This window comes from Hyla sarda, chromosome 6 (genome assembly GCF_029499605.1).
Source record: "Hyla sarda isolate aHylSar1 chromosome 6, aHylSar1.hap1, whole genome shotgun sequence".
In the NCBI taxonomy this organism is placed as follows: Eukaryota; Metazoa; Chordata; class Amphibia; order Anura; family Hylidae; genus Hyla; species Hyla sarda.
Window position 1 is genome coordinate 239645259 of NC_079194.1, and position 26020 is coordinate 239671278.

General features: G+C 43.7%; 1 protein-coding gene across 1 annotated transcript; it reads left to right on the top strand.

Annotated features, from left to right (window-relative positions):
* Window positions 1-24949, top strand: TMEM138 (transmembrane protein 138). Its single transcript, XM_056526762.1, has 5 exons — window positions 1-137; window positions 6620-6764; window positions 6876-7047; window positions 22922-22997; window positions 24429-24949. Exons 2-5 carry the CDS (start codon window positions 6637-6639, stop codon window positions 24539-24541), a joined length of 489 nt encoding a protein of 162 aa, XP_056382737.1. The 5' UTR covers window positions 1-137; window positions 6620-6636; the 3' UTR covers window positions 24542-24949.
* The last annotated feature ends 1071 nt before the right edge of the window (window positions 24950-26020 follow it).

A 26020-nucleotide genomic window follows, 5' to 3' on the forward strand; every position in this document is an offset into this window, starting at 1 on the left:
TCGTTGCCTATTGGGGGATGAATGGTCACGTGGGTCGAGCGCACAGCCCGTGCTTTCGGATAATGGTTGTCATGGCAGCGGGCACTCTAGGATCATGGCGGCGGTGCTATAGATAGAGACCATTGGACGTGCATAAGGTACTTCCTGTCTGTCCCCCCCATTATGGTGCCGCTCCCCACCCCTCTGTATCTTCTGTCCCCATTCCTTCACCTTTCTCTTATTTGTATTAACCCTCTAACATCCCTGTATAATAGACGGCAGCCCCAGACAGCATGCTGAGACTTGTAGTGCCACAGGTTGTGCTCCTATATATTAGTGTAGTGGTCTACAAACAATGGACCTCCAGATGTTGCAAAACTACAATTCCCAGCATGCCCGGACAGCCAGTGGCAGCATGCTGAGACTTGTAGTGCCACAGGTTGTGCTCCTATATATTAGTGTAGTGGTCTACAAACAATGGACCTCCAGATATTGCAAAACTACAACTCCCAGCATGCCCGGACAGCCAGTGGCAGCATGCTGAGACTTGTAGTGCCACAGGTTGTGCTCCTATATATTAGTGTAGTGGTCTACAAACAATGGACCTCCAGATATTGCAAAACTACAACTCCCAGCATGCCCGGACAGCCAGTGGCAGCATGCTGAGACTTGTAGTGTCAAAGGTTGTGCTCCTATATACTAGTGTAGTGGTCTACAAACAATGGACCTCCAGATGTTGCAAAACTACAACTCCCAGCATGCCCGGACAGCCAACGGCTGTCCGGGCATGCTGGGAGTTGTAGTTTTGCAACATCAAGAGGTCTACAGTTTGGAGACCACAGTCCTAGAGGAATCCGCAGATATTTTGTATCCAGTGAATGGGAGTTCTGTGTCCTGTTCACATGCAGCAGAAAAAAATCTGCGCCAAAGAAAATCATGGCGAAGAGAATAAGCACATTCCATCTAGTTCAGCTCCTGCGCAGAAAAGCTGCGGATTGGGGATTGAGGCCGCTGCGAATAGTCTGCAGAAATCAGGGGGTCAGGGTGTGTTTACACTTTATTGTCGTCCGATTGACATATATGTTCTATAGGGGAAAAAACATACGTTATCAGATGCCGCACAGCATCATCTTTCCCATTGACTTACATAATAAAATTTTAAAAAAATGGACCGTAATGTATCAATTTTTATTAGTTTTTTTGTTTTTGTTTTTTTTTGCATACAAATTATTATTATTATTATTATTTATCAAAACCTGTGCAGAGGAAAATTTGACCAGTTGCCCATAGCAACCAATCAGATCGCTTCTTTCATTTTTACCAAGGCCTCTGCAAAATGAAAGTAGTAATCTGATTGGTTGCTATGGGCAACTCAGCAACTTTTCCTCTGGACAGGTTTTGATAAATCTCCCCCATAGTGTATAGCAGAATACAGAAAAAATAAACAGACTGTAGTGCAAACAGTGAAATGGAGACAAAAACGCAGCGTGAACCCGGCCTTAGGGTGCGTTCACACGCTCTTTTTTTTTTTTGCGGGTTTTCCGCTGCGTATTTGAAAGGGTGCGGGCTCTACTCGACTGTCCGCAGCAGATTTTCCATGGAGGAATTTACACTGCGGAAAATTCGCCGCAAGCCCCATTGAAGTCAGTAGGGACTGCGGCGGATTTTCCGCAGCGTAAATTCCGCCGCGGACAATCTGCTATGGACAGCAAAGAAGAGCCCGCCCCTTTCAAATACGCAGCGGAAAACCCGCAAAAACAAAGAGCGTGTAAACGCAACCTTAGGCTGCATTCACATCTCGTTTTTGCAATACGGTTCCCGTATCCGATTTCAGTGAAAAAAACGTATGGAACCGTATTGCAAACCGTATGTATAGACATTTCATAGAAAACCGTATGCCAACCGTAGCATCCGATTGTGTATGTTTTGCATCAGTTTTATCTGTTTTTTTTCCCGTACACAAAACCGTAGTCTACTACGGTTTTATGTCTGGGTGAAAAAAACAGATACAACCCGTATATGTTTTTTTCTTTTTTTTAAATGGTGGTCAATGGGAACCGTACTGAACCGTATGTGCGTAAGGTTCCATCCGGTTTGCACAATACGGTTTTGCAGTTTTTACATGCGCAGTGCAAGCCGAAAGTTCTTCCCACAAATAGAACAAGAAGAACTTTATTTAATTAAGAACAAACATAAAACCGTATCCGTTTTTTTTTTTCAAACCATATGCAACCGGACATCCGTTTTCAAACCATAATACGGTTTAAAACCGTACAGAGGTATATACGGTTGTACACGGTTCGGTCCGGTTTTTAGACACACGTCTTTTTACAAAAAACCTAAAACGGGAACCGTATTGCAAAAACGAGATGTGAATGCAGCCTAAGGCTGGGTTCACACCGCATTTTTGCAATACAGTCCCGTATCAGGTTTTTGATGAAAAACGGATTCCTCAAAACCTGACTAAACCCGATCAAAACGTGTGTACAAATTTTAACCCGTATATGGTTTGAAAAACCGTATACGTTTAACTTTAATTATGAGTAAAGTTTCACTTGTTTGATTGAAATTCCAATAAAAAAAACTGTGCAAAGTCAAAAACCATATGGTGAAAACCAGATGGAACCGTACGCACATACGGTTCTGTACGGTTCCCATTGACTCCAATGTTAAAAAAAAAAAAAACGTAGACGGTTTAATACGGTTTTTCGCCAAGACCAAAAAGCGTGGTAGACTACGGTTTTGAGTACGGGGAAAAAAATGGCAAAACCGTACAAAACCGAACGCAACCAGATGAATCGTTTGGCATATGGTTTTCCATGCGGTTCCGTACGGTTTTCACATTTGAAAACGTATACGGGAACTGTATTGAAAAAACGTGGTGTGAATGCAGCCTTAGGCTGGGCTGGTTGACCACAGTTTTAGGTCCGGTTGTAAAAGCGCATACGGCGCAAAAATGAGCCGACCGGACCGAACGTTTCACTCCGGCCGGCTCATTGAAATGAATGACATACGGGAGCGCATACGAAGGCATACGGGAGCGCGAGGTTTTAGCTCCCCCCTGCCGTATGGGAGAAAACGTAGTGTGAACCCACCCTTAGACTGATTTTTCCTCTGACACACTTATATGTTCAGTAAGGGGGGGGGGGAGGCGGCGCCGGCCTAATATATATTTCAATCTGTACGGTATATCGGTGTTGTGCCCACATGTAGCACCTCCTTCGGTTCTTTTTATTTTTCTTAACCTTTTGGCTTTTTATCTTTTATATGGGGGAGATTTATCAAAACCCGTCCAGGGGAAAAGTTGCTGAGTTGCCCATAGCAACCAATCAGATCACTTCTTTCATTTTGCAGAGGCCTTGTTAAAAATGAAAGAAGCGATCTGATTGGTTGCTATGGGCAACTCAGCAACTTTTCCTCTGGACAGGTTTTGATAAATCTCCCCCATGGTATCGGGGCACTTTGGGGAGATTTATTGACTTCATGGAGTAACATATCAGTTGCAGTTTATTTCCCTTATTTTTATATCTGTTATAACTACTGAGCATGCTCAGAGGGAAAAAATGAAATAAAATGAACTGGTGAAAAATATAACGGACATTAACAGAGATAAACGGATGTTTTAAAGGCTAATAGTGTCTAAGGGTATGTTGACATTGCGCAATGTGAACTGAATCTCCGCTCGCTGAATTCCACGAATGGAGATTCCATCCGGCGGCCGCCGCAATACTTCGTGCAAAGACTGAACAAGTTCTCTCCCTGCGGGGATCGATATCCGCCACTGAATTTCTGCAGTGTGTACGGGTCTGCGGAAGTTTACACCGCAGAATTCCGACGAGCAATTCAGCGCACCGAATCCCACGCTAATTACATAGTGTGAACATACCTTAATGGGTACCTTTCATCAAAAATGTTTGATATATTATAGATTCATGTATGCAGAATAACTTTCCGAAAGCATGATATTAAAAAATATGCTTCTTTCTATTTTTCCACTTTGAAAAAATGACCACTAGAGGTCTCCCTACCAGTCCTGGCCACAAGCCCTTTTTTTTTTTTTTTTTTTTTTTATATAAATTTCAGACTCATGCTGCTGCCAGGACACAGACAAGCTCAGCCGGCAGCTCTGAATCTTCTCCTCTCTGTTTACAACTGCATTTGCAGAGAGAAGAAAGATCAGAGCTCAGATAGTAAAATGAATGAGGGCATGCAGTAAGGCAGAGTCAGGAGTATGCCCTGCTTTGCTATGAGCACAGTGCTGGCTCCTGCCTGTCTGATTGACAGGCAGGGAGCAGTGCTGAGCTTGTCTGTGTCCCGGCTGCAGTCTGAGATTTAGGACTCCAGCATGAGTCTGAAATCTATATAAAAAATGTAAAAAAAAGGCTTGCGGACAGGACTGGTAGGGAGACCTCTAGTGGTCATTTTTTTCAAAGTGGAAAATTAAATAGAAGGAAGCATATTTTTTTATAACATGCTGTTGGAAAGTTATTCTGCATACATTAACCCCTTAACGACGCCGACGTAAATGTACATCCTGGTGAGCTGGTACATTTACGTCCTATGCATAACCGCGAGCATCGGAGCGATGCTCAGGTCATGCACGGCAGGTCCCGGCTGCTGATAGCAGCCAGGAACCCGCCGGTAATGGCCGCTATCCGCCATTAACCTTTCAGATGCCGTGATCAATACAGATCACTGCATCTGCAGCATCGCGGTCACTTAAATGGATGATCGGATCGCCCGCAGCACTGCTGCAACGATCCGATCATCCAGAACGGCAGAAGGAGGTCCCCTCACCTGGCTCCGCTGCCTTCCGGGAGTCTTCTGCTCTGATCTGCGATCGAGTCCTATACATAGCACTGAACAGTATTAGCAATCGAATGATTGCTATAAATAGTCCTCTATGGGACTAGTGTAAAAATAAAAGTAAAAAAAGTTTTTAAAAAAATGTGAAAAACCCCCTCCCCCAATAAAAACGTAAATTGTCCCATTTTCCCTATTTCAGCCCCAAAAAGTGTGCAATAAATATTTTATATACATATTTGGTATCGCCACGTGCGTAAATATCCGAACTATTAAAATAAAATGTTAATGATATCGTACGGTGAACGGCGTGAACGTGAAAAAAAAAGTCCAAAATAGCTGCTTTTTTTTTTTATTCCCCAAATTTTTTTTTATAAAAAATGTATTAAAAGTTTTATATAAGCAAATATGGTATCGATAAAAAGTACAGATCATGGCGCAAAAAATGAGCACACACACTGACGCTTATACAGAAAAATGAAAAAGTTATAGGCCTTCAAAATAGGGGGATTTTAAACGTAGTAATTTGGTTAAAAAGTTTGCGATTTTTTTTAAGCGCAACAGTAATAGAAAAGTATATTATCATGGGTAATATTTTAATCGTATTGACCCTCAGAATAAATAACACACGTCATTTTTACCATAAATTGTACGGCGTGAAAACGAAACCTTCCAAAATGAGCAAAATTGTGGTTTTTAATTTCCCCACACAAATAGTATTTTTTTGGTTGCACCATACATTTTATGGTAAAGTGAGTGATGGCATTACAAAGGACAACTGGTCGCTCGAAAAAAACAAGCCCTCATACTAATCTGTGGATGAAAATATATAAGAGTTATGATTTTTTTGAAGGCGAGGAGGAAAAAACTAAAACGTAAAAATAAAATTGTCTGAGTCCTTAAAGGGGTACTCCGCCCCTAGACATCTTATCCCCTATCCAAAGGATAGGGGATAAGATGTCAGATCGCCGGGGTCCCACTGCTGGGGATCGCCGCTGCCACACCGCGCTATCATTACTGCACAGAGCGAGTTCGCTCTTTGCGTAATGACGGGCGATACAGGGGCCGGAGCATCGTTACGTCATGGCTCCGCCCCTCGTGATGTCACGGCCCGCCCCCTCAATACAAGTCTATGGGAGGGGCGTGGCGGTCGTCACGCCCCTGCCATAGACTTGCATTAAGGAGCGGACCGTGATGTCCCGAGGGGCGGAGCCATGACGTCACGCTGCTCTGTCCCCTGTATCGCCCGTCATTACGCACAGAGCGAACTCGCTCTGTGCAGTAATGACAGCGGGGTGCCGCAGCGGCGATCCGGGGGGTCCCCAGCAGCGGGACCCCGGCGATCTGACATCTTATCCCCTATCCTTTGAATAGGGGATAAGATGTCTAGGGGCGGAGTGCCCCTTTAAGCCCAAATGGGCTGAGTCCTTAAGGGGTTAATCTATAATATATCAAAAGTTTTTTTTTTTTTGATGCAAGGTACCCTTTAAGGCTGTCTACATTGCCATTGTGCTCCGTTCCTGTTCTGGGTTCATCTTTTGCCCCCCAAAACGGGTCCCAACAGATCCCTTTGACTTGGGAATTCTGGTAGTTTACCAAAATTTAGCTGGGATAAAAAATAGCGCATGCAGCTCCCTTTAGCTGGGCCCGACTCCACTGTGAACTTAGCCTTAGTCTAGTGTTTTCAAACAGAGTGTCTCCAGCTATTGCAAAACTACAACTCCCAGCATGCCCGGACAGCCAACGGCTGTCCGGGCATGCTGGGAGTTGTAGTTTTGCAACAGCTGGAGGCACACTGTTTTAGTCTCTGTCTAACCACTGTTTTTCCTGTCTTCAGGTGAGTGTACGGAGAGGATGCTGCAGCCCGGGAATTACAGCCTAGTCCTGACCCTCCAGTTCCTGCTCCTGGTCTATGATTTGTTTGTTAACTCCTTCTCGGAGCTCCTGCGATCGGCCCCGGTTATCCAGCTGGTGCTTTTCATGTAAGTGACCCTCATTCTTTGTGATGGGCTATAAGCATTAGCCTTTATTCTTCAGTTCTGTATTGTCGTACAGTAAGGCAGAGACATTTTGCCGACCCTCTTCTATTACAGATTGCAGGATGTCGGCACTTTATTTGCAGCCATTGTCTTGTTCCTTATGCTGTTTAACACGTTCGTGTTCCAAGCTGGGCTCCTGGGATTACTGTGCCAGCGCTTTCAAGTCACAGTTTTGCTATGTGCTCTGCATTTAACCCTAAGTGTGTCACTACACGTATGGCTCATGGTAAGTCTACACACATTACTTTGCTTATAAGTGTTTGGCTGCTTTCACGTTGCTGGTGTCTATTGGATGGATATGCTGGAAAAGAACCAGTCCTATGAGTCAGATATATACATAGAGTTCCATTTATGCAGCAGAGGTAAATGGAACATATATATATATATATACACAGTACAGACCAAAAGTTTGGACACACCTTCTCATTCAGAGTTTTCTTTATTTTCATGACTATGAAACTTGTAGATTCACACTGAAGGCATCAAAACTATGAATTAACACATGTTGAATTATATACATAACAAAAAAGTGTGAAAATATGTCATATTCTAGGTTCTAGACACCTTTTGCTTTGCACACTCTTGGCATTCTCTTGATGAGCTTCAAGAGGTAGTCACCTGAAATGGTCTTCCAACAGTCTTGAAGGAGTTCCCAGAGATGCTTAGCACTTGTTGGCCCTTTTTGCCTTCACTCTGTGGTCCAGCTCACCCCAAACCATCTCGATTGGGTTCAGGTCCGGTGACTGTGGAGGCCAGGTCATCTGGCGCAGCACCCCATCACTCTCCTTCTTGGCCAAATAGCCCTTACACAGTCTGGAGGTGTTTGGGGTCATTGTCCTGTTGAAAAATAAATGATGGTCCAACTAAACGCAAACCAGATGGAATAGCAGCCGCTGCAAGATGCTGTGGTAGACATGCTGGTTCAGTATGCCTTCAATTTTGAATAAATCCCCAACCAGCAAAGCACCCACCCCCACACCATTACACCTCCTCCTCCACACCAGCACACCTGTGAAGTGAAAACCATTTCAGGTGACTACCTCTTGAATCTCAACAAGAGAATGCCAAGAGTGTGCAAAGCAGTAATCAAAGCAAAAGGTGGCTACTTTGAAGAACCTAGAATATGACATATTTTCAGTTGTTTCACACTTTTTTGTTATGTCTATAATTCCACATGTGTTAATTCATAGTTTTGATGCCTTCAATGTGAATCTACAATTTTCATAGTCATGAAAATAAAGAAAACTCTTAATGAGAAGGTGTGTCCAAACTTTTGGTCTGTACTGTATATATATCCTTTTTTTTTGTATGGGACAGCACAGTTTGCCGAGGTATCCTACAAAAAGATATATTGTTCAGTATAAGCTTTAACCCTTAACCCCTTAAGGACACATGATGTACCGGAACGTCATGTGTCCGCTCCCGATCTATAACGCAGGGCCACGTCATAGTGGGTCGGGCCTGGCATCTAACAATGGCCGGGACCCGTGGCTAATAGCGCGCGGCAGTGATCACGGTGCCGCGCGCTATTAACCCTTTAGACACGGCGTTCAAAGTTGAACGCCGCGTCTAAAGTGAAAGCATGCCGGTTAGCTCAGGGAGCTGTTCGGGATCGCCGTGGCGAAATCGCGGCATCCCGAACAGGACAGCAGGAGGGCCCCTACCTGCCTCCTCGCTGTCCGATCGCCGAATGACTGCTCAGTGCCTGAGATCCAGGCATGAGCAGTCAAGCGGCAGAATCATCGATCACTGGTTTCTTATGAGAAACCAGTGATCAATGATGAAGATCAGTGTGTGCAGTGTTATAGGTCCCTATGGGAGCTACAACACTGCAAAAAAAAAGTGAATAAAGATCATTTAACCCCTTCCCTATTAAAAGTTTGAATCACCCCCCTTTTCCCATAAAAAAAAAACACAGTGTAAATAAAATTAAAAATAAACATATATGGTATCGCCGCGTGCGGAAATGTCCAAATTATAAAAAATATATCGTTAACCCCTTCATGACCGAGCCCATTTTCACCTTCAGGACCTGGGCATTTTTTGAAAATCTGACCACTGTCACTTTAAACATTAATAACTCTGGAATGCTTTTACTTATCATTCTGATTCCGAGATTGTTTTTTCGTGACATATTCTACTTTATGTTATTGGTAAAATGTCACTGATATTTGCATCATTTCTTGGTAAAAAATCTAAAAATGTCATGAAAATTTTGCATTTATATAACTTTGAAAGTCTCTGCTTGAAAGGAAAATGGATATTCCAAATAAATTACATATTGATTCACATATATATTATGTCTACTTTATGTTTGCATAAAAAAATTTACGTGTTTTTACTTTTGGAGGGCACCAGAGGGCTTCACAGTTCCGCAGCAATTTTCCAATTTTTCTCAAGATTTTCAAAATCGTACTTTTTCAGGGACCAGTTCAGGTTGGAAGTGGATTTTAAGGGTCTTCATATTAGAAATACCCCATAAATGATCCCATTATAAAAACTGCACCCCTCAAAGTATTCAAAATGACATTCAGTAAGTGTTTTTACCCTTTAGGTGTTTCACAGGAATAGCAGCAAGTGAAGGAGAAAATTCTAAATCTTCGTTTTTCACACTCGCATGTTCTTGTAGACCCAATTTTTGAATTTTTACAAGGGGTAAAAGGAGAGAAATCACCCTAAAATTTGTAACCCAATTTCTCTCGAGTAAGGAAATACCTCATATGTGAATGTCATGTGTTCGGCGGGCGCAGTAGAGGGCTCAGAAGGGAAGGAGCGACAATGGGATTTTGGAGAGTGAGTTTTTCTGAAAGGGTTTTTGGGGGGCATGTCCCATTTAGGAAGCCCCTATGGTGCCAGAACAGTGGACCCCCCCCCCACATGTGACCCCATTTTGGAAACTATACCCCTCATGGAATGTAATAAGGGGTGCAGTGAGTATTTACACCCCACTGGCGTTTGACAGATATTTGAAACAGCGGACTGTGCAAATTAAAAATTTTATTTTTCATTTTCACAGACCACTGTTCCAAAAATCTGTCATACACCAGTGGGGTGTAAATACTCACTGCACCCCTTATTACATTCCGTGAGGGGTGTAGTTTCCAAAATGGGGTCACATGTGGATATTTATTGTTTTGCGTTTGTCAGAACTGCTGTAACAATCAGCCACCCCTGTGCAAATCACCTCAAATGTACATGGCGCACTCTCCCTTCTGGGCCTTGTTGTGCGCCCCCAGAGCACTTTGTGCCCACATATGGGGTATCTCCGTAGTTGGGAGAAATTGCATTACAAATTTAGAGGGTATTTTTTCCCTTTTACCTCTTGTGAAAATGAAAAGTATAGGGCAACACCAGCATGTTAGTGTAAAAAAATTATTTTTTTACACTAACATGCTGGTGTAGACCCCAACTTCACCTTTTCATAAGGGGTTAAAGAAGAAAAAGCCCCCAAAATTTGTAAGGCAATTTCTCCTGAGTACGGCGATACCACATATGTGTCCCAAAACTGTTGCCCTGAAATACGACAGGGCTCCAAAGTGTGAGAGCGCCATGCGCATTTCAGGCCTGAATTAGGGATTTGCATAGGGGTGGGTATAGGGGTATTCTACGCCAGTGATTCCCAAACAGCGTGCCTCCAGCTGTTGCAAAACTCCCAGCATGCCTGGACAGTCAATGGCTGTCCGGCAATACTGGGAGTTGTTATTTTGCAACAGCTGGAGGCTCCGTTTTGGAAACAGTAGCGTACCAGACGTTTTTCATTTTTTTGGGGGAGGGGGGTATGTGTATATGTAGTGTTTTTTACTTTTTATTTTAGGTTAGTGTAGTGTAGTGTTTTTAGGGTACAGTCACATGGGCAGAGGTTCACAGCAAGTTTGCCGCTGGAAGTTTGAGCTGCAGCGCAAAATTTGCGCCATCTCAAACTTGCAGCACTCACTGTAAACCTCCGCCCATGTGAGTGTACCCTGTACATTCACATTGGGGGGAGGGGGCAAACATCCAGCTGTTGCAAACTCCGAGCATGGCCTTTGGCTGTCCGTGCATGCTGGGAGTTGTAGTTTTGCAACAGCTGGAGGCACACTGGTTTGGAAACACTAAGTTAAGTAATAAACTTTCAAGTGTTTTGCAACCAAACTTAGTGTTTCCAAACCAGTGTGCCTCCAGCTGTTGCAAAACTACAACTCCCAGCATGCATGGTCTGTCAGTGCATGCTGGGAGTTATAGTTTTGCAACAATTGCAACAGCTGGAGGCACTGAGGTAGGAAACGGACAATGTTTCCCAACTAGTGTGCCTCCAGTTGTTGCAAAACTACAACTCCCAGCATGCCCAGACTGCCCAGGCATGCTGGAAGTTGTAGTTCGGCAATATCTGAAGGATCAGATGTTGCCGAACTACAACTTCCAGCATGCTTGGGCAGTCTGGGCATGCTGGGAGTTGTAGTTTTGCAACATCTGGAGGTCCACAGTTTGGAGACCACTGTATAATGGTCTCCAATCTGTGCTCTTCCAGATGTTAGAGAACTACAACTCCCAGCATGCCTGGACAGACTGAGCATGCTGAGATTTGTAGTTTTGCAACATCTGGAAGAGCACAGATTGGAGACCATTATACAGTGGTCTCCAAACTGTGGACCTCCAGATGTTGCAAAACTACAACTCCCAGCATGCACAGAAAGCCAAAGGCTGTCTGGGCATGCTGGGAGTTGCAGTTTTGAAACTCCCAGAGGCAGCAGTGAGATCGCTTTACGGCAATCACACTGCTGCCAATGAAGATGCTGCACTGCTGCCGGAAACTCACCGCTGGGACGCAGCGCTGCCGGAACGGCCTGGAAGATGTCGCTCGCGCCGGGACCGCTCGGGACACCGCATGGACGGGTAAGTGATGTCGGGGACGGGTCAGGGACACTTAGTAGAGCGGGGGGGGGGGGGGGGGATAATGAAACCCCCCGTGGTCGCATGGTAAGATGGCTGGCTATCAGTGATAGCCACCATCTTACCGGGCGCTGCAGGATGCCGCGAGTAGCGGCAAAAATGTTCATGACGTACCTGTATGTCATGGGTCGGGAACACCTTGCCACTCATGACGTACAGGTATGTCATAGGTCGGGAAAGGGTTAATTAACCCGCACGGTCGATGGCGTATGCGCAAAAAAATTCCACAGTCCAAAATAGTGCATTTTTGGTCACTTTTTATATCATGAAAAAATGAATAAAAAGCGATCAATAAGTCCGATCAATTGAAAAATGGTACCACTAAAAACTTCAGATCACGGCGCAAAAAATGAGCCCTCATACCACCCCATACGCGGAAAAATAAAAAAGTTATAGGGGTCAGAAGATGACCATTTTTATAGGTATTAATTCTCCTGCATGTAGTTATGATTTTTCCAGAAGTACGACAATATCAAACCTATATTAGTAGGGTATCATTTTAATCGTATGGACCTACAGAATAATGATAAGGTGTCATTTTTACTGAAAAATGCAGTACGTAGAAACGGAAGCCCCCAAAAGTTACAAAACTGCGTTTAAAAAAAAAAAATTTGTCTCACAATGATTTTTTTTTCCCGTTTCGCCGTAGATTTTTGGGCAAAATGGCTGACGTCATTACAAAGTAGAATTGGTGGCGCAAAAAATAAGCCCTCATATGTATTTTTAGGTGCAAAATTGAAAGGGTTATGATTTTTTTAAAAACAGAAAAACCATCGGTCCTTAAGGGGTTAATGGTCTATTCACACGTACAGTATTCCGTGCAGATTTAATGTGCAGGATTTTCTGCTACAGATTTCAATGTAAACTGAACACAGCTTGAAATCCTGCAGAATACTGTACGTGTGAATAGACCCTCAAGGGGTATTCCAGGAATTTTTTTATTTTTTTTTATAAATATCAACTGGCTCCAGAAAGTAAAACAGATTTGTAAATGACTTCTATTAAAAAATGTTAATCCTTCCAATAATTATCAGCTGCTGAAGTTCAGTTGTTGTTTTCTGTCTGGAAACAGTGCTCTCTGCTGACATCTCTGCTTGTCTCGGGAACTGCTATGGTAGAAGAGGTTTGCTATGGGGATTTGCTTCTACTCTGGACAGTTCCCGATACAGGTGTCATCAGAGAGCACTTAGACAGAAAAGAACAACTCAACTTCAGCTGCTCATAAGTATTGAAAGGATTAAGATTTTTTAATAGAAGTCATTTACAAATCTGTTTAACTTTCTGGAGCCAGTTGATATATAAAAAAAAAGGTTTTCCTGCATAACCCCTTTAACGACAATGGCTGTAAATGTACGTCCTGGTCCACTGGTACTTAGCACACCAGGACGTACATTTATGCACGGCAGGTCCCAGGCTGCTACCAGCAGCCGGGGACCCGTCGGTAATGGCGGACATCAGCGATCGCTGAATATTCGAGTATTCGTAATGCAAATCAGCGATCGCTGAATATTCGAATATTCGTAATGCAAATTTTTATTGCGAATTTCGGCACTTCGCGATTTTGAGAATATTTAGAATATAGTGCTATAAATTCGTAATTAGAGATGAGCGAACTTACAGTAAATTCGATTCGTCACGAACTTCTCGGCTCGGCAGTTGATGACTTTTCCTGCATAAATTAGTTCAGCTTTCCGGTGCTCCCGTGGGCTGGAAAAGGTGGATACATTCCTAGGAGACTCTTTCCTAGGACTGTATCCACCTTTTCCAGCCCACCGGAGCACAGGAAAGCTGAACTAATGTATGCAGGATAAGTCAGCAACTGCCGAGCCGAGAAGTTCGTGATGAATCGAATTTACTGTAAGTTCGCTCATCTCTAGTCGTAACGACGAATATTCTTTTTTTATTTTTTTTTTTTCACATGCAAATTTTTTTTTTAAATGAACGAACATACCGAATATATGAGAATTTTGTGAACATAGGACGAATAATTGTCAATATATTTGCAAAATATCACAAATTCAAATATGGCCCTTGCCGCTCATCACTAATCTTATCGCCTGCGGCATGGCTGTAGAGATCAGATCAGCTAAGATGGCGGCCGGAGATCACCTGCCTCTGCCGCTCTCCCGGGGTCTTCTCCAGACCAGAGCAAAAGATCGCCGATAATACTGATTAGTGTTATGTCTATGCATAGCACTGAACAGTATTGGCAATTTAATCTAATCTAAAATCCAAAATTGCTGCCTTTTGGTCACATCACATTCACAAAAAAATTATAAAAAGTGTTCAAATTGTCACTTATACACAAATGTTGTACTAAAAAAAACTACAGATCATGACACAAAAAAATGAGCCCTCACACAGAAAAATGAAAAGGTTATAGGTGGATTTGAGGGGCCTTCATATTAGAAATACCACATAAATGACCCCATTATAAAAACTGCACCCCCCAAAGTATTCAAAATGACATTCATAAGTGTGTTAACCCTTTAGGTGTTTCACAGGAATAGCAGCAAAGTGAAGGAGAAAATTAAAAATCATTTTTTACACTCGCATGTTCTTGTAGACCCAGTTTTTGAATTTTTACAAGGGGTAAAAGCAGAAAAAGCCCCCCAAAATGTGTAACCCTCATACCTCATATGTGGATGTAAAGTGCTTTGTGGGCGCAGTAAAGGGCTCAGAAGGGAAGGAGCGACAATGGGATTTTGGAGAATTGCTGAAATGGTTTTTAGAGGGCATGTTGCATTTAGGAAGCCCCTATGGGGCCAGAACAGCAAAAAAAAAACATGGCATACCATTTTGGAAACTACACCCCTCATGGCACGTAACAAGGGGTACAGTGAGCCTTAAAGTAGATGTCCGGTGGTCACTTTTCTTATTGTATCCGTTCCGGGCTGCAAGAAAAAAGAAAATAAGCTTTCTCTTACCTGCCTAGGCTCCCCCGGTGCTCCGGTAAAGGTGTTCGGTCCCCGGGCTGTATTCTTCTTACTTCCTGTTAGCCCGGCACGTCACACGGAGCTTCAGCCTATCACTGGTCGAGGCAGGACATCGCTGCGGCCGGTGATAGGTTGAAGCTCCCTGTGACGTGACGTGCCGGGCTAACAGGAAGTAAGAAGAATACAGCCCGGGGACCGAACACCTGTAATGAAGCACTGGGGGAGCCTAGGCAGGTAAGAGAAAATTTGTTTTCTTTTATTTTTCAGCCCGGAACGGATAAAATAAGAAAAGTGAGCACCGGACATCTCCTTTAACCCCTTAAGGACCCATGACGTATGCATACGTCTCGGCACCCTGGGCTTTAAGGACCCATGACGTATGAGTACGCCCTGGCGTTTTCTGGTCCCTGCCGCGCGCCGGGCAGAGATCGGAAGCGGATGCCTGCATGTCGGCAATCGTCGCAAATCGCGAGGGAAATCGCCACTGTGCCCTTCCAGATGTTGCAAAACTACACATCCTCAGCATGCCCTTACTGTCCAGGCATGCTGGAAGTTGTAGTTCTGTAACATCTAGCCCTTCAGATGTTGCAGAACTACAACTCGGCAGCATGCCTGGACAGTTTTGGCATACTGGGAGTTGTAGTTTTGCAACATCTGGAAGGGCACAGATTGGGAACCACTGTATTAGTGGTCTGCAAACTGTAGTCCTCCAAATGTTGCAAAACTACTACTCCCAGCATGCCTGAGAATGTTTGGGAGTTGTGGTTTTGCAACAGCTGGAGGCACACTGGTTGGGAAACATTGTCTGTTTTCTAACTCAGTGTTTCCCAACCCGTGTGCCTCCAGCTTTTGCAAAACTATAACTACCAGCATGCACTGATAGACTGTGCATGCTGGGAGTTGTAGTTTTGCAACAGCTGGAGGTCCCGTCCCCCCCCCCCTGTGAATGTACAGGGTACATTCACATGGGCAGGGGGCTTACAGTGAGTATCAGGCTGCAAGTTTGCGATGCAGCAAAATTTGCACGGCAGCTCAAACTCGCAGCAGGTAACTCGCTGTAATCCCCCCTGCCCGTGTGACTGTACCCTAAAAACACTACACTACACTAACACAAAATAAAATAAAAAGTAAAAAACACTACATATACACATACCCCTACACAGCCCCTCTCCCCAATAAAAATGAAAAACGTCTGGTAAGCCACTGTTTCCAAAATGGAGCCTCCAGCTGTTGCAAAACAACTCCCAGTATTGCTGGACAGCCGTTGACTGTCTAGGCATGCTGGGAGTTTTGCAACAGCTGGAGGCAACCTGTTTTGGAATCACTGGCGTAGAATACCCCTATGTCCACCCCTATGCAAATCCCTAATTCAGGCCTCAAATGCGCATGGCGCTCTCACTTCGGAGCCCTGTCGTATTTCAAGGCAACAGTTTAGGGTCACATATGGGGTATCGCCGTACTCGGGAGAAATTGCCTTACAAATTTTGGGGGGCTTTTTCTCCTTTCAGCCCATATGAAAAGGTAAAGTTGGGGTCTACACCAGCATGTTAGTGTAAAAAAAAACTAAATTTTCTACACTAACATGCTGGTGTTGCCCTATACTTTTCATTTTGACAAGAGGTAAAAGGGAAAAAAGGCCCCCCAAAATTTGTAATGCAATTTCTCCCGAGTATGGAGATACCCCATATGTGGGCGCAAAGTGCTCTGGGGGAGCACAACAAGGCCCAGAAGGGAGAGTGCACCATGTACATTTGAGGTGATTTGCACAGGGGTGGCTGATTGTTACAGCGGTTTTGACAAACGCAAAAAAAACAAATCCCCACATGTGACCCCATTTCGGAAACTACACCCCTCACGGAATGTAATGAGGGGTGCAGTGAGAATTTACACCCCACTGGTGTCTGACAGATCTTTGGAACAGTGGGCTGTGCAAATTAAAAATTTTGTACAGCCCACTGTTCCAAAAATCTGGCAGACACCAGTGGGGGGTAAATGCTCATTGTACCCCTTGTTACGTTCCTCAAGGGGTCTAGTTTCCAAAATAGTATGCCGTGTGTTTTTTTTTTTTTTTTGCTGTCCTGGCACCATAGGGGATTCCTAAATGCGACATGCCCCCGAGCAAAATTTGCTCTCAAAAGCCAAATATTACTCCTTCTCTTCTGAGCATTGTAGTTCGCCCGTAGTGCACTTCAGGTCAACTTATGGGGTACCTCCATACTCAGAAGAGATGGGGTTACAAATTTTGGGGGGTATTTTCTGCTATTAACCCTTGCAAAAATGTGAAATTTGGGGGGGAAACACACATTTTAGTGAATCTTTATTTTATTTTTTTACATATGCAAAAGTTGTGAAACACCTGTGGGGTATTAAAGCTCACTTTATTCCTTGTTACGTTCCTCAAGGGGTCTAGTTTCCAAAATGGTATGCCATTTATTTTTTTTTTTTTGCTGTTCTGGCACCATAGGGGCTTCCTAAATGCAACATGCCCCCCAAAAACCATTTCAGAAAAACGTACTCTCCAAAATCCCCTTGTCGCTCCTTCGCTTCTGAGCCCTCTACTGCGCCCGCTGAACACTTTACATAGACATATGAGGTATGTGGTTACTCGAGAGAAATTGGGCTACAAACATAAGTATACATTTTCTCCTTTTACCCCTTGCAAAAATTCAAAAATTGGGTCTACAAGAACATGCAAGTGTAAAAAATGAAGATTGTGAATTTTCTCCTTCACTTTGCTGCTATTCCTGTGAAACACCTAAAGGGTTAAAACGCTGACTGAATGTCATTTTGAATACTTTGGGGGGTGCAGTTTTTTTTTACCCCTTAAGGACCAGGCCATTTTACACCTTAGGACCAGAGCATTTTTTGCAATTCTGACCACTGTCACTTTAAACATTAATAACTCTGGAATGCTTTTAGTTATCAATCTGATTCCGAGATTGTTTTTTCGTGACATATTCTACTTTAACTTAGTGGTAAAATTTTGTGGTAACTTGCATCCTTTCTTGGTGAAAAATCCCAAAATTTTATGAAAAATTGATGATGTCTGCATCATAAAATTGACGTGTTTTTACTTTTGGAAGACATCAGAGGGCTTCAAAGTTCAGCATCAATTTTCCAATTTTTCACAAAATTTTTAACCTCGCTTTTTTTCAGAGACCAGTTCAGGTTTGAAGTGGATTTGAAGGGTCTTCCCATTAGAAATACCCCACAAATTACCCCATTATAAAAACTACAACCCCCAAAGTATTCAAAATGACATTCAGTCAGCGTTTTAACCCTTTAGGTGTTTCACAGGAATAGCAGCAAAGTGAAGGAGAAAATTCACAATCTTCATTTTTTACACTCGCATGTTCTTGTAAACCCAATTTTTGAATTTTTACAAGGGGTAAAAGGAGAAAATGTATACTTATATTTGTAGCCTGATTTCTCTCGAGTAAGCACATACCTCATATGTCTATGTAAAGTGTTTGGCGGGCGCAGTAGAGGGCTCAGAAGCGAAGGAGCGACAAGGGGATTTTGGAGAGTACGTTTTTCAGAAATGGTTTTTGGGGGGCATGTTGCATTTAGGAAGCCCCTATGGTGCCAGAACAGCAAAAATAACCCACATGGCATACCATTTTGGAAACTAGACCCCTTGGGGAACGTAACAAGGAATAAAGTGAGCCTTAATACCCCACAGGTGTTTCACGACTTTTTTTCACTAAAATGTGTGTTTCCCCCCAAATTTCACATTTTTGCAAGGGTTAATAGCAGAAAATACTCCCCAAAATTTGTAACCCCATCTCTTCTGAGTATGGAGGCACCCCATAAGTTGGCATGAAGTGCATTACGGGCGAACTACAATGCTCCGAAGAGAAGGAGTGATATTTGACTTTTTGAGAGCAAATTTTGCTCGGGGGGCATGTCGCATTTAGGAAGCCCCTATGGTGCCAGAACAGCAAAAAAAAAAAAAAAAAACACATGGCATACCATTTTGGAAACGAGACCCCTTGAGGAATGTAACAAGGAATAAAGTGAGCCTTAATACCCCACATGGGTTTCACGACTTTTGCATATGTAAAAAAATATATATTTTTTTTTCACTAAAATGTGTGTTTTCCCCCCAAATTTCACATTTTTGCAAGGGTTAATAGCAGAAAATACCCCCCAAAATTTGTAACCCCATCTCTTCTGAGTATGGAGGTACCCCACAAGTGGACCTGAAGTGCATTACGGGCGAACTACAATGCTCAGAAGAGGAGGAGCACCATTGAGCTTTTGGAAAGAGAATTCGTTTGGAATGGTAGTCAGGGGCCATGTGCATTTACAAAGCCCCCCGTGGTGCCAGAACAGTGGACCCCCCCACATGTGACCCCATTTTGGAAACTACACCCCTCACAGAATTTAATAAGTGGTGCAGTGAGCATTTACACCCCACTGGCGTTTGACAGATCTTTGGAACAGTGGGCTGTGCAAATGGAAAATTTAATTTTTCATTTTCACGGATCACTGTTCCAAAAATCTGTCAGACACCTGTGGGGTGTAAATGCTCACTGTACCCCTTATTACATTACATGAGGGGTGTAGTTTCCAAAATGGGGTCACATATGGGGGGGGTCCATTGTTCTGGTACCATGGGGGCTTTGTAAACACAAGTGGCCTTCAATTCCGGACAAATTTTCTCTTCAAAATCCCAATGGCGCTCCTTCTCTTCTGAGCATTGTAGTGCACCCATAGAGCACTTTACATCCACATATGGGGTATGCTCTTACTCAGAAGAAATTGGGTTACAAATTTTGGGAGGCTTTTTTTTATTTTCCCTTGTGAAAATGAAAAATTTAGGGTGACACCAGCATTTTAGTGAAAAAAATTTTTTTTTTTCATTTTCCCATCCAACTTTAATGAAAATTTGTCAAACACCTGTGGGGTGTTCAGGCTCACTATACCCCTTGTTACGTTCCGTGAGGGGTGTCGTTTCCAAAATGGGGTCACATGTGGGTATTTATTGTTTTGTGTTTATGTCAGAACCGCTGTAAAATCAGCCACCCCTGTGCAAATCACCAATTTAGGCCTCAAATGTACATGGTGCGCTCTCACTCCTGAGCCTTGTTGTGCGTCCGCAGAGCATTTTACGCCCACATCTGGGGTATCTCCGTACTCAGGAGAAATTGCGTTACAAATTTTGGGGGTCTTTTTTTTTCTTTTACCTCCCGTGAAAATAAAAAGTAAAGGACAACACCAGCATGTTAGTGTAAAAAAAAAAATTTTTTACACTAACATGCTGGTGTAGACCCCAACTTTTCTTTTTCATAAGGGGTAAAAGGAAAAAAAGCCCCCAAAATTTGTAGTGTAATTTCTCCCGAGTACGGAGATACCCCATATGTGGCACTAAACTGTTTCCTTGAAATACGACAGGGCTCTGAAGTGAGAGAGCGCCATGCGCATTTGAGGACTAAATTAGGGATTGCACAGGGGTGGACATAGGGGTATTCTATGCCAGTGATTCCCAAACAGGGTGCCTCCAGCTGTTGCTAAACTCCCAGCATGTCTGGACAGTTAGTGGCTGTTCGGAAATGCTGGGAGTTGTTGTTTTGCAACAGCTGGAGGCTCTGTTTTGGAAACACTGCCGTACAATACGTTTTTTATTTTTTATTAGGGGGACAGTGTAAGGGGGTGTATATGTAGTGTTTTACTCTTTATTATGTGTAAGTGTAGTGTAGTGTTTTTAGGGTACGTTCACACTGGCGGGTTTACAGTGAATTTACCGCTAGGAGTTTGCGCTGCGGTGAAAAATTTGCCACAGCCCAAACTTGAAGCAGAAAACTTACTGTAAACCCGCCCGTGTGAATGTACCCTGTACGTTCACATGGGGGGGGGGCAAACCTCCAGCTGTTTCAAAACTACAACTCCCAGCATGTACTGACAGACCGTGCATACTGGGAGTTGTACTTTTGCAACAGCTGGAGACACACTGGTTGGAAAACCTTCAGTTAGGTTACCTAACTCAGTATTTTCCAACCAGTGTGCCTTCAGCTGTTGCAAAACTTCAACTCCCAGCATGTACTGATCGCCGAGAGGCATGCTTGGAGATGTAGTTATGCAACAGCTGGAGGGATCGCAACTACAACTCCCATCATGCAGAGACAGCTGTTTGCTGTTTAGGCTTGCTGAGAATTGCAGTTCTGCAACATCTGGAGAGCTATAGTTTAGAGACCACTGCACAGTGGTCTCCAAACTGTGGACCTCCAGATGTTGCAAAACTACAACTCCCAGCATGCCCAGACAGCAAACTGCTGTCTGGGCATGCTGGGAGTTGTAGTTTTGCAAGATCTGGAAGTGTACAGTATAGAGATCACTTTGCAGTGGTCTCAAACTGTAGACCTCCAGCTGTTGCAAAACTGCAACTCCCAGCAAGCCTAAACAGCTCTCTGGGCATGCTGGGAGTTGTAGTTTTGCAACATCTGGAGGGTTACAGTTTAGAGACCACTATAGTGGTCTCAGACTGTAGCCCTCCAGATGTTGCTAAGTAACTCACCGGCTTCCGTCGGATCCAGGAAGCTGCGTCGCCGTCCTCTTCTTCCGCCGATCGCCGCCTGCTGCCGCCGCTGATCGTCGCCCGCTGCCGTCGCCGATGGGTAAGTGGATCTTCGGCGCCGGTCCCTGTCGGTTTCCCCATCCTGCCCCGCCTATTGTGGGTGGGCAGGACGGGGAAACCGAAAGTAAACCACGTCTAGACCACCAATAGCAGAGATAGGAGGGGTGGCAACCCTGCCACCTCACTCCTATCGCTACAGGGGGATCGTGGGTGTCTAGGACACCCGCGATCCCCCTTCTATTCCGGGTCATCGGGTCACCATAGACCCGTATGACCCGGAATCGGCGCAAATCGCAAGTGTGAATTCACTTGCGATTTGCGCCGATCGCCGACATGGGGGGGGTCTAATGACCCCCCTGGGCATTTGCGCGGGGTGCCTGCTGATAGATATCAGCAGTCACCCCGGCGCGATCCCCGCCCGACGCGCGGCGGGGACCGAAATTCCCACGGGCGTACAGGTACGCCCTTGGTCCTTAAGTACCAGGGAGCAAAGGCGTACCTGTACGCCCTTGGTCCTTAAGGGGTTAATGGGGTCATTTATGGGGTATTTCTAATATGAAGACCCTTCAAATCCACTTCAAACCTGAACTGGTCCCTGAAAAATAGTGAGTTTGGAAATTTTGTAAAAAATTGGAAAATTGCTGCTGAACTTTGAAGCCCTCTGGTGTCTTCCAAAAGTAAAAACACGTTAATTTTATGATGCAAACATAAAGTAGACATATTGTATATGTGAATCCAAAAAAAAAAAATTTTGAATATCCATTTTCCTTACAAGCAGAGAGCTTCAAAGTTAGAAAAATGCTAAATTTTCAAATTTTTCATCAAATTTTGGGATTCTTCACCAAGAAAGGATGAAAGTTACCACAACATTTTACCACTAAGTTAAATTAGAATATGTCCCGAAAAAACAATCTCGGAATCAGAATGATAACTAAAAGCATTCCAGAGTTATTAATGTTTAAAGTGACAGTGGTCAGATGTGCAAAAAATAGCCGAGTCCTAAGGTGTAAAATAGCCTGGTCCTTAAGGGGTTAAAGGGGTCAGCAGCATCAGTTTTTACCATACATTGCATACAGCAGCATCCGTTTTTAGCAACTATAAACATATCATTTTTTTTATCCTCTTTAACAGTTAAAAATGTAAGTGTTTCCCAATAACACAAGTGTGGTATGAACCCTTATATCTATACTCCATGGGGGACATGTATCAAAGATTTTACCCCTGTTTTGTGTGTATTTTTTTGCGCAAAATTTTGTGCAAGCCCATTTTTTTGCGCACGTTTTGGTAGAGCATGTCCTCCAGATGTGGCTGAATCGGGGTACCTTGGAGGGACATCTATAGTACACATGGATTTATTACCTGCGTTCTTTTTTTTTTTTACACCAAAAATTTTGCCGCAAGAGCTGTTTTTTTTGCGCAAATATAAACCATCTTGGACTTAACGTAGCAAGATGCTCTAAATCATCGATTCTATTTTACAAAGAGTGGATTGAGAAGATCACTATATTTATCCACAATTTATGAAGCTCATTGCGCTTGATTGATAAATTTAGCGCTTCTGCACATAATTTAGAGTTCGGGAAAAGGGGTAAAATGCTTCTACCATACACAAATAATGATACATGTCCCCCCATATTCTTTTCCATTTTTCATTCCAGAATCTACGGTGGAAAACTGAAAATATCTTTGTGTGGTCGGATGGATTGCAGGCGTTGTTTGTTCTGCAGAGAGTTGGTGAGTCTTTTTGCTTGTGGCAGCTATGACATAGAGCTCAAGCCACCAAACTATTTTATTCACCGGTCCTTATGAGAACTGCGCTGGAGTAGGCTTCTGGTGTAATTTACACCAGTTTCTAGTGTAAATTCACTGGACCACCAGAGCCCATGTCCTTCCAGCTAAGCCCCACCAGCTTTTTTAGAAATTGGGGAGTGAACCGTAAAGGAACACATTTTTGCACAAACTTAATTTTTACAAAAATGTGCGACACACTAATGCCTTTAGTGCCCAGTGATAAATATGGCTGCCTTTCCCCAGTGAGTGTTTTTGTAGAAAGTGAGGTAACAAGAAATGGGATTTTTTGTTACCTCCCTTAAAGGAGTACTCCACCCCTAGACATCTTCTCCCCTATCCAAAGGATAGGGGATAAGATGTCTGATCGCGGGGGTCCCGCCGCTGGGGACCCCCGCAATATAGCATGCGGCACCCACCTGTTTCTTCTCCGGAAGCGCTGGAGGGTCTGGGTCCCGACCACCAGAACGGAAGTCCGTGACATCACGACTCCACCCCCGTGTGACGTCATGCCCCGTCCCCTCAAAGCAAGTCTATGGGAGGGGGCGTGACGTCCGTTTACATTGAAATCGTTTACATTGAAATCTGCAGCAGAAAATCCAGCGCATCTAATCTGCACAGAATGCTGTACGTGTGAATAGACCATTAAAGAGAATTTCTGGGAAGAAATACATTTATGCTATATGCCTCCCTGTACACTTAAATTAGCCTGCATACTCACCTCCACCGCTCCCTGGCTGCTGGCACTGTCACGTCTTCTGGTGTGATCCTCTTGTCCCTTTTTCTGATAATGTTTTGGGCTGGCATGAACTGCCCACTCTGCTGGCACGAAACAACATCAGATGGAGGAAGAAGTGGAGCACAGCAGGGACCAGAAGACCTGACAGTGGTAGAAGTGGTATCCGGATTTTTTATTTTGAGTGCCCAGGTAAGCATATAAAAATATTTTTCCCCGTAAAACCCTTTTTAAGCAGTACTCTGCCCCTGGACATCTTATCCCCTATCAAAAGGATAGGGGATAAGATGTCTGAACCCTGGGTTCTGGCAGCTGTGATCGTGATGTCACACCACACCCCTCCATTCATGTCTATGGGAGGGGGTGTGACAAGCAACTACAGCTGCCACACCCCCTCCTATAGACATGAATGAAGGCGGCGTGACATGACGTCACAACCACTCAAACCCAGCGTTCTGAACAAAAATGTTCAGGATGCCAGGGTGCCGCCCCTTTGGATAGGGGATAAGATGTCCAGGGGGGGAGTACCACTTTAAAGACCTTTTTACTGGCTAGTACAAAGTTGAGAGTTTCCAGTCAATGTTGATGCTGCCGCCTGGTCATTCTACCTAACAATGTTCTTTTGTTTTTTCCAATCACAGTGGCCGTGCTGTATTTTTACTTCTACAAGAGGACTGCTTTAAGTCTGGGAGACTCCCGCTACTACCATGACTCTCTATGGTTGCGCAATGAGTTTGCTCAAGTACGGGGTTAATGCATCAATGATCATTTGGGGGACCAAGCACAAGCACTAAGTGTTTTTTTTTGGTGGGGAATAGAGGTGAGTCTGTACACCCTCTAGTACCCCATAGAAACAGAACAGTCAGTCTTCATGTTGCACTGTGGGAGGATTGTCCAGCAGCAGTTCTTGCCTTACCATAACATCTTTCAGCCCAGAGGACACTTCTGTAAATTATCCATAATATTATTCATTTTCTTGATGATATTATTAGAAAGTCACTTGTATTTTCAATAAGTGAAATGTGTGCACATATGTAAAAAAAATCCTTTTTCTAGTTTTTGATATTCGTTTGTTATCATAGATGTTTTGTAGCTTTATTACTTTAATAAATATTGTACACAAATGTCTCTGTGTTAAGAAGGCAAAGGGTTAAAGAAGCTCTCCTGTTTTGTTTCCCCCCACATCATGTACACTCACCAATCACTATCTCTACAGTGCTATCTGTTTTATTCCAGCACAGCTGAATCCATGTGTTTTATTATTGTAACTGAGTCATGTGATCACCAGGCTGACCTACAGAAAATGTGGTCAATGTGTCAGAGGAAGGGGTCCTGGGTCAGCTGTAAACTACAGAATGACATCACCTGTAAGATCTCTTCTGGCTGCTCACAAACCTCATCCCACCCAGCTCTATCTGTATACTGCTGCTGCTATCTCTATGGGATTAAGATAAATAGTAGTTATATTGTGTTCACACGTTTCCTTTTTGCTGTGATTTTCCTGAAATTGTAGGAATTTAGCATTAATCACTGCGACTGCACAAATCAATGTAAAAAATGCTTTATTCTTACCGCAATTTTAGAAAATCACAGCGAAAACTGTAGAAAACATGTAAAAAGTGACATGTGAACATAGTCTGAAGGCTTCAAATAAAACTCCTAAGGTGTGTTAAAAAATGTGAAACTGACCCCAAACCACTTATAAATCTCAGCTGGTGGTGACTTGCCAGGTAATTAGATCACAAGGTGCAGTGATGAGACTTCCTGTCTGCAAAGCCAGAGGATTAATTGAAAATGTAGGCAGCAGTAGAAAATCATTTCATTAAGAATCACTAATTGCTGCAAAGGCATGTCTGCCACATCCGCTAAAACAGGTAAGCACAAGACATGCACAAGAACCTCTACATGAGTGGTTCTTAACCTTGTTGGAGGTACTGAACCCACCAGTTTCATATGCACATTCACCGAACCCCTCTTAATTGGAAAAATAAAATATGATTTTTTCTAATTCAAAACATAGGAGGTATATATTTAAGTATATATTGATACATAGGTGCACAAAATGAACAAAACCATTAAGACACATTAGGCGCAGGCAGTGTTCCCCCACATTAGGCGCAGGCAGTGTTCCCCCACATTAGGCAGGCAGTGTTCCCCCACATTAGGCAGACAGTGTTCCCCCACATTAGGCGCAGGCAGTGTTCCCCCACATTAGGCGCAGGCAGTGTTCCCC

Excerpts from the sequence above, each read along its gene's own strand:
- TMEM138 (XM_056526762.1), top strand. The coding sequence starts at position 6,637 with ATGCTGCAGCCCGGGAATTACAGCCTAGTCCTGACCCTCCAGTTCCTG. Across the intron at positions 6,765-6,875 it reads ATCCAGCTGGTGCTTTTCAT|ATTGCAGGATGTCGGCACTT; the intron begins GTAAGTGACCCT and ends CTTCTATTACAG. Across the intron at positions 7,048-22,921 it reads CACTACACGTATGGCTCATG|AATCTACGGTGGAAAACTGA; the intron begins GTAAGTCTACAC and ends TTTTCATTCCAG.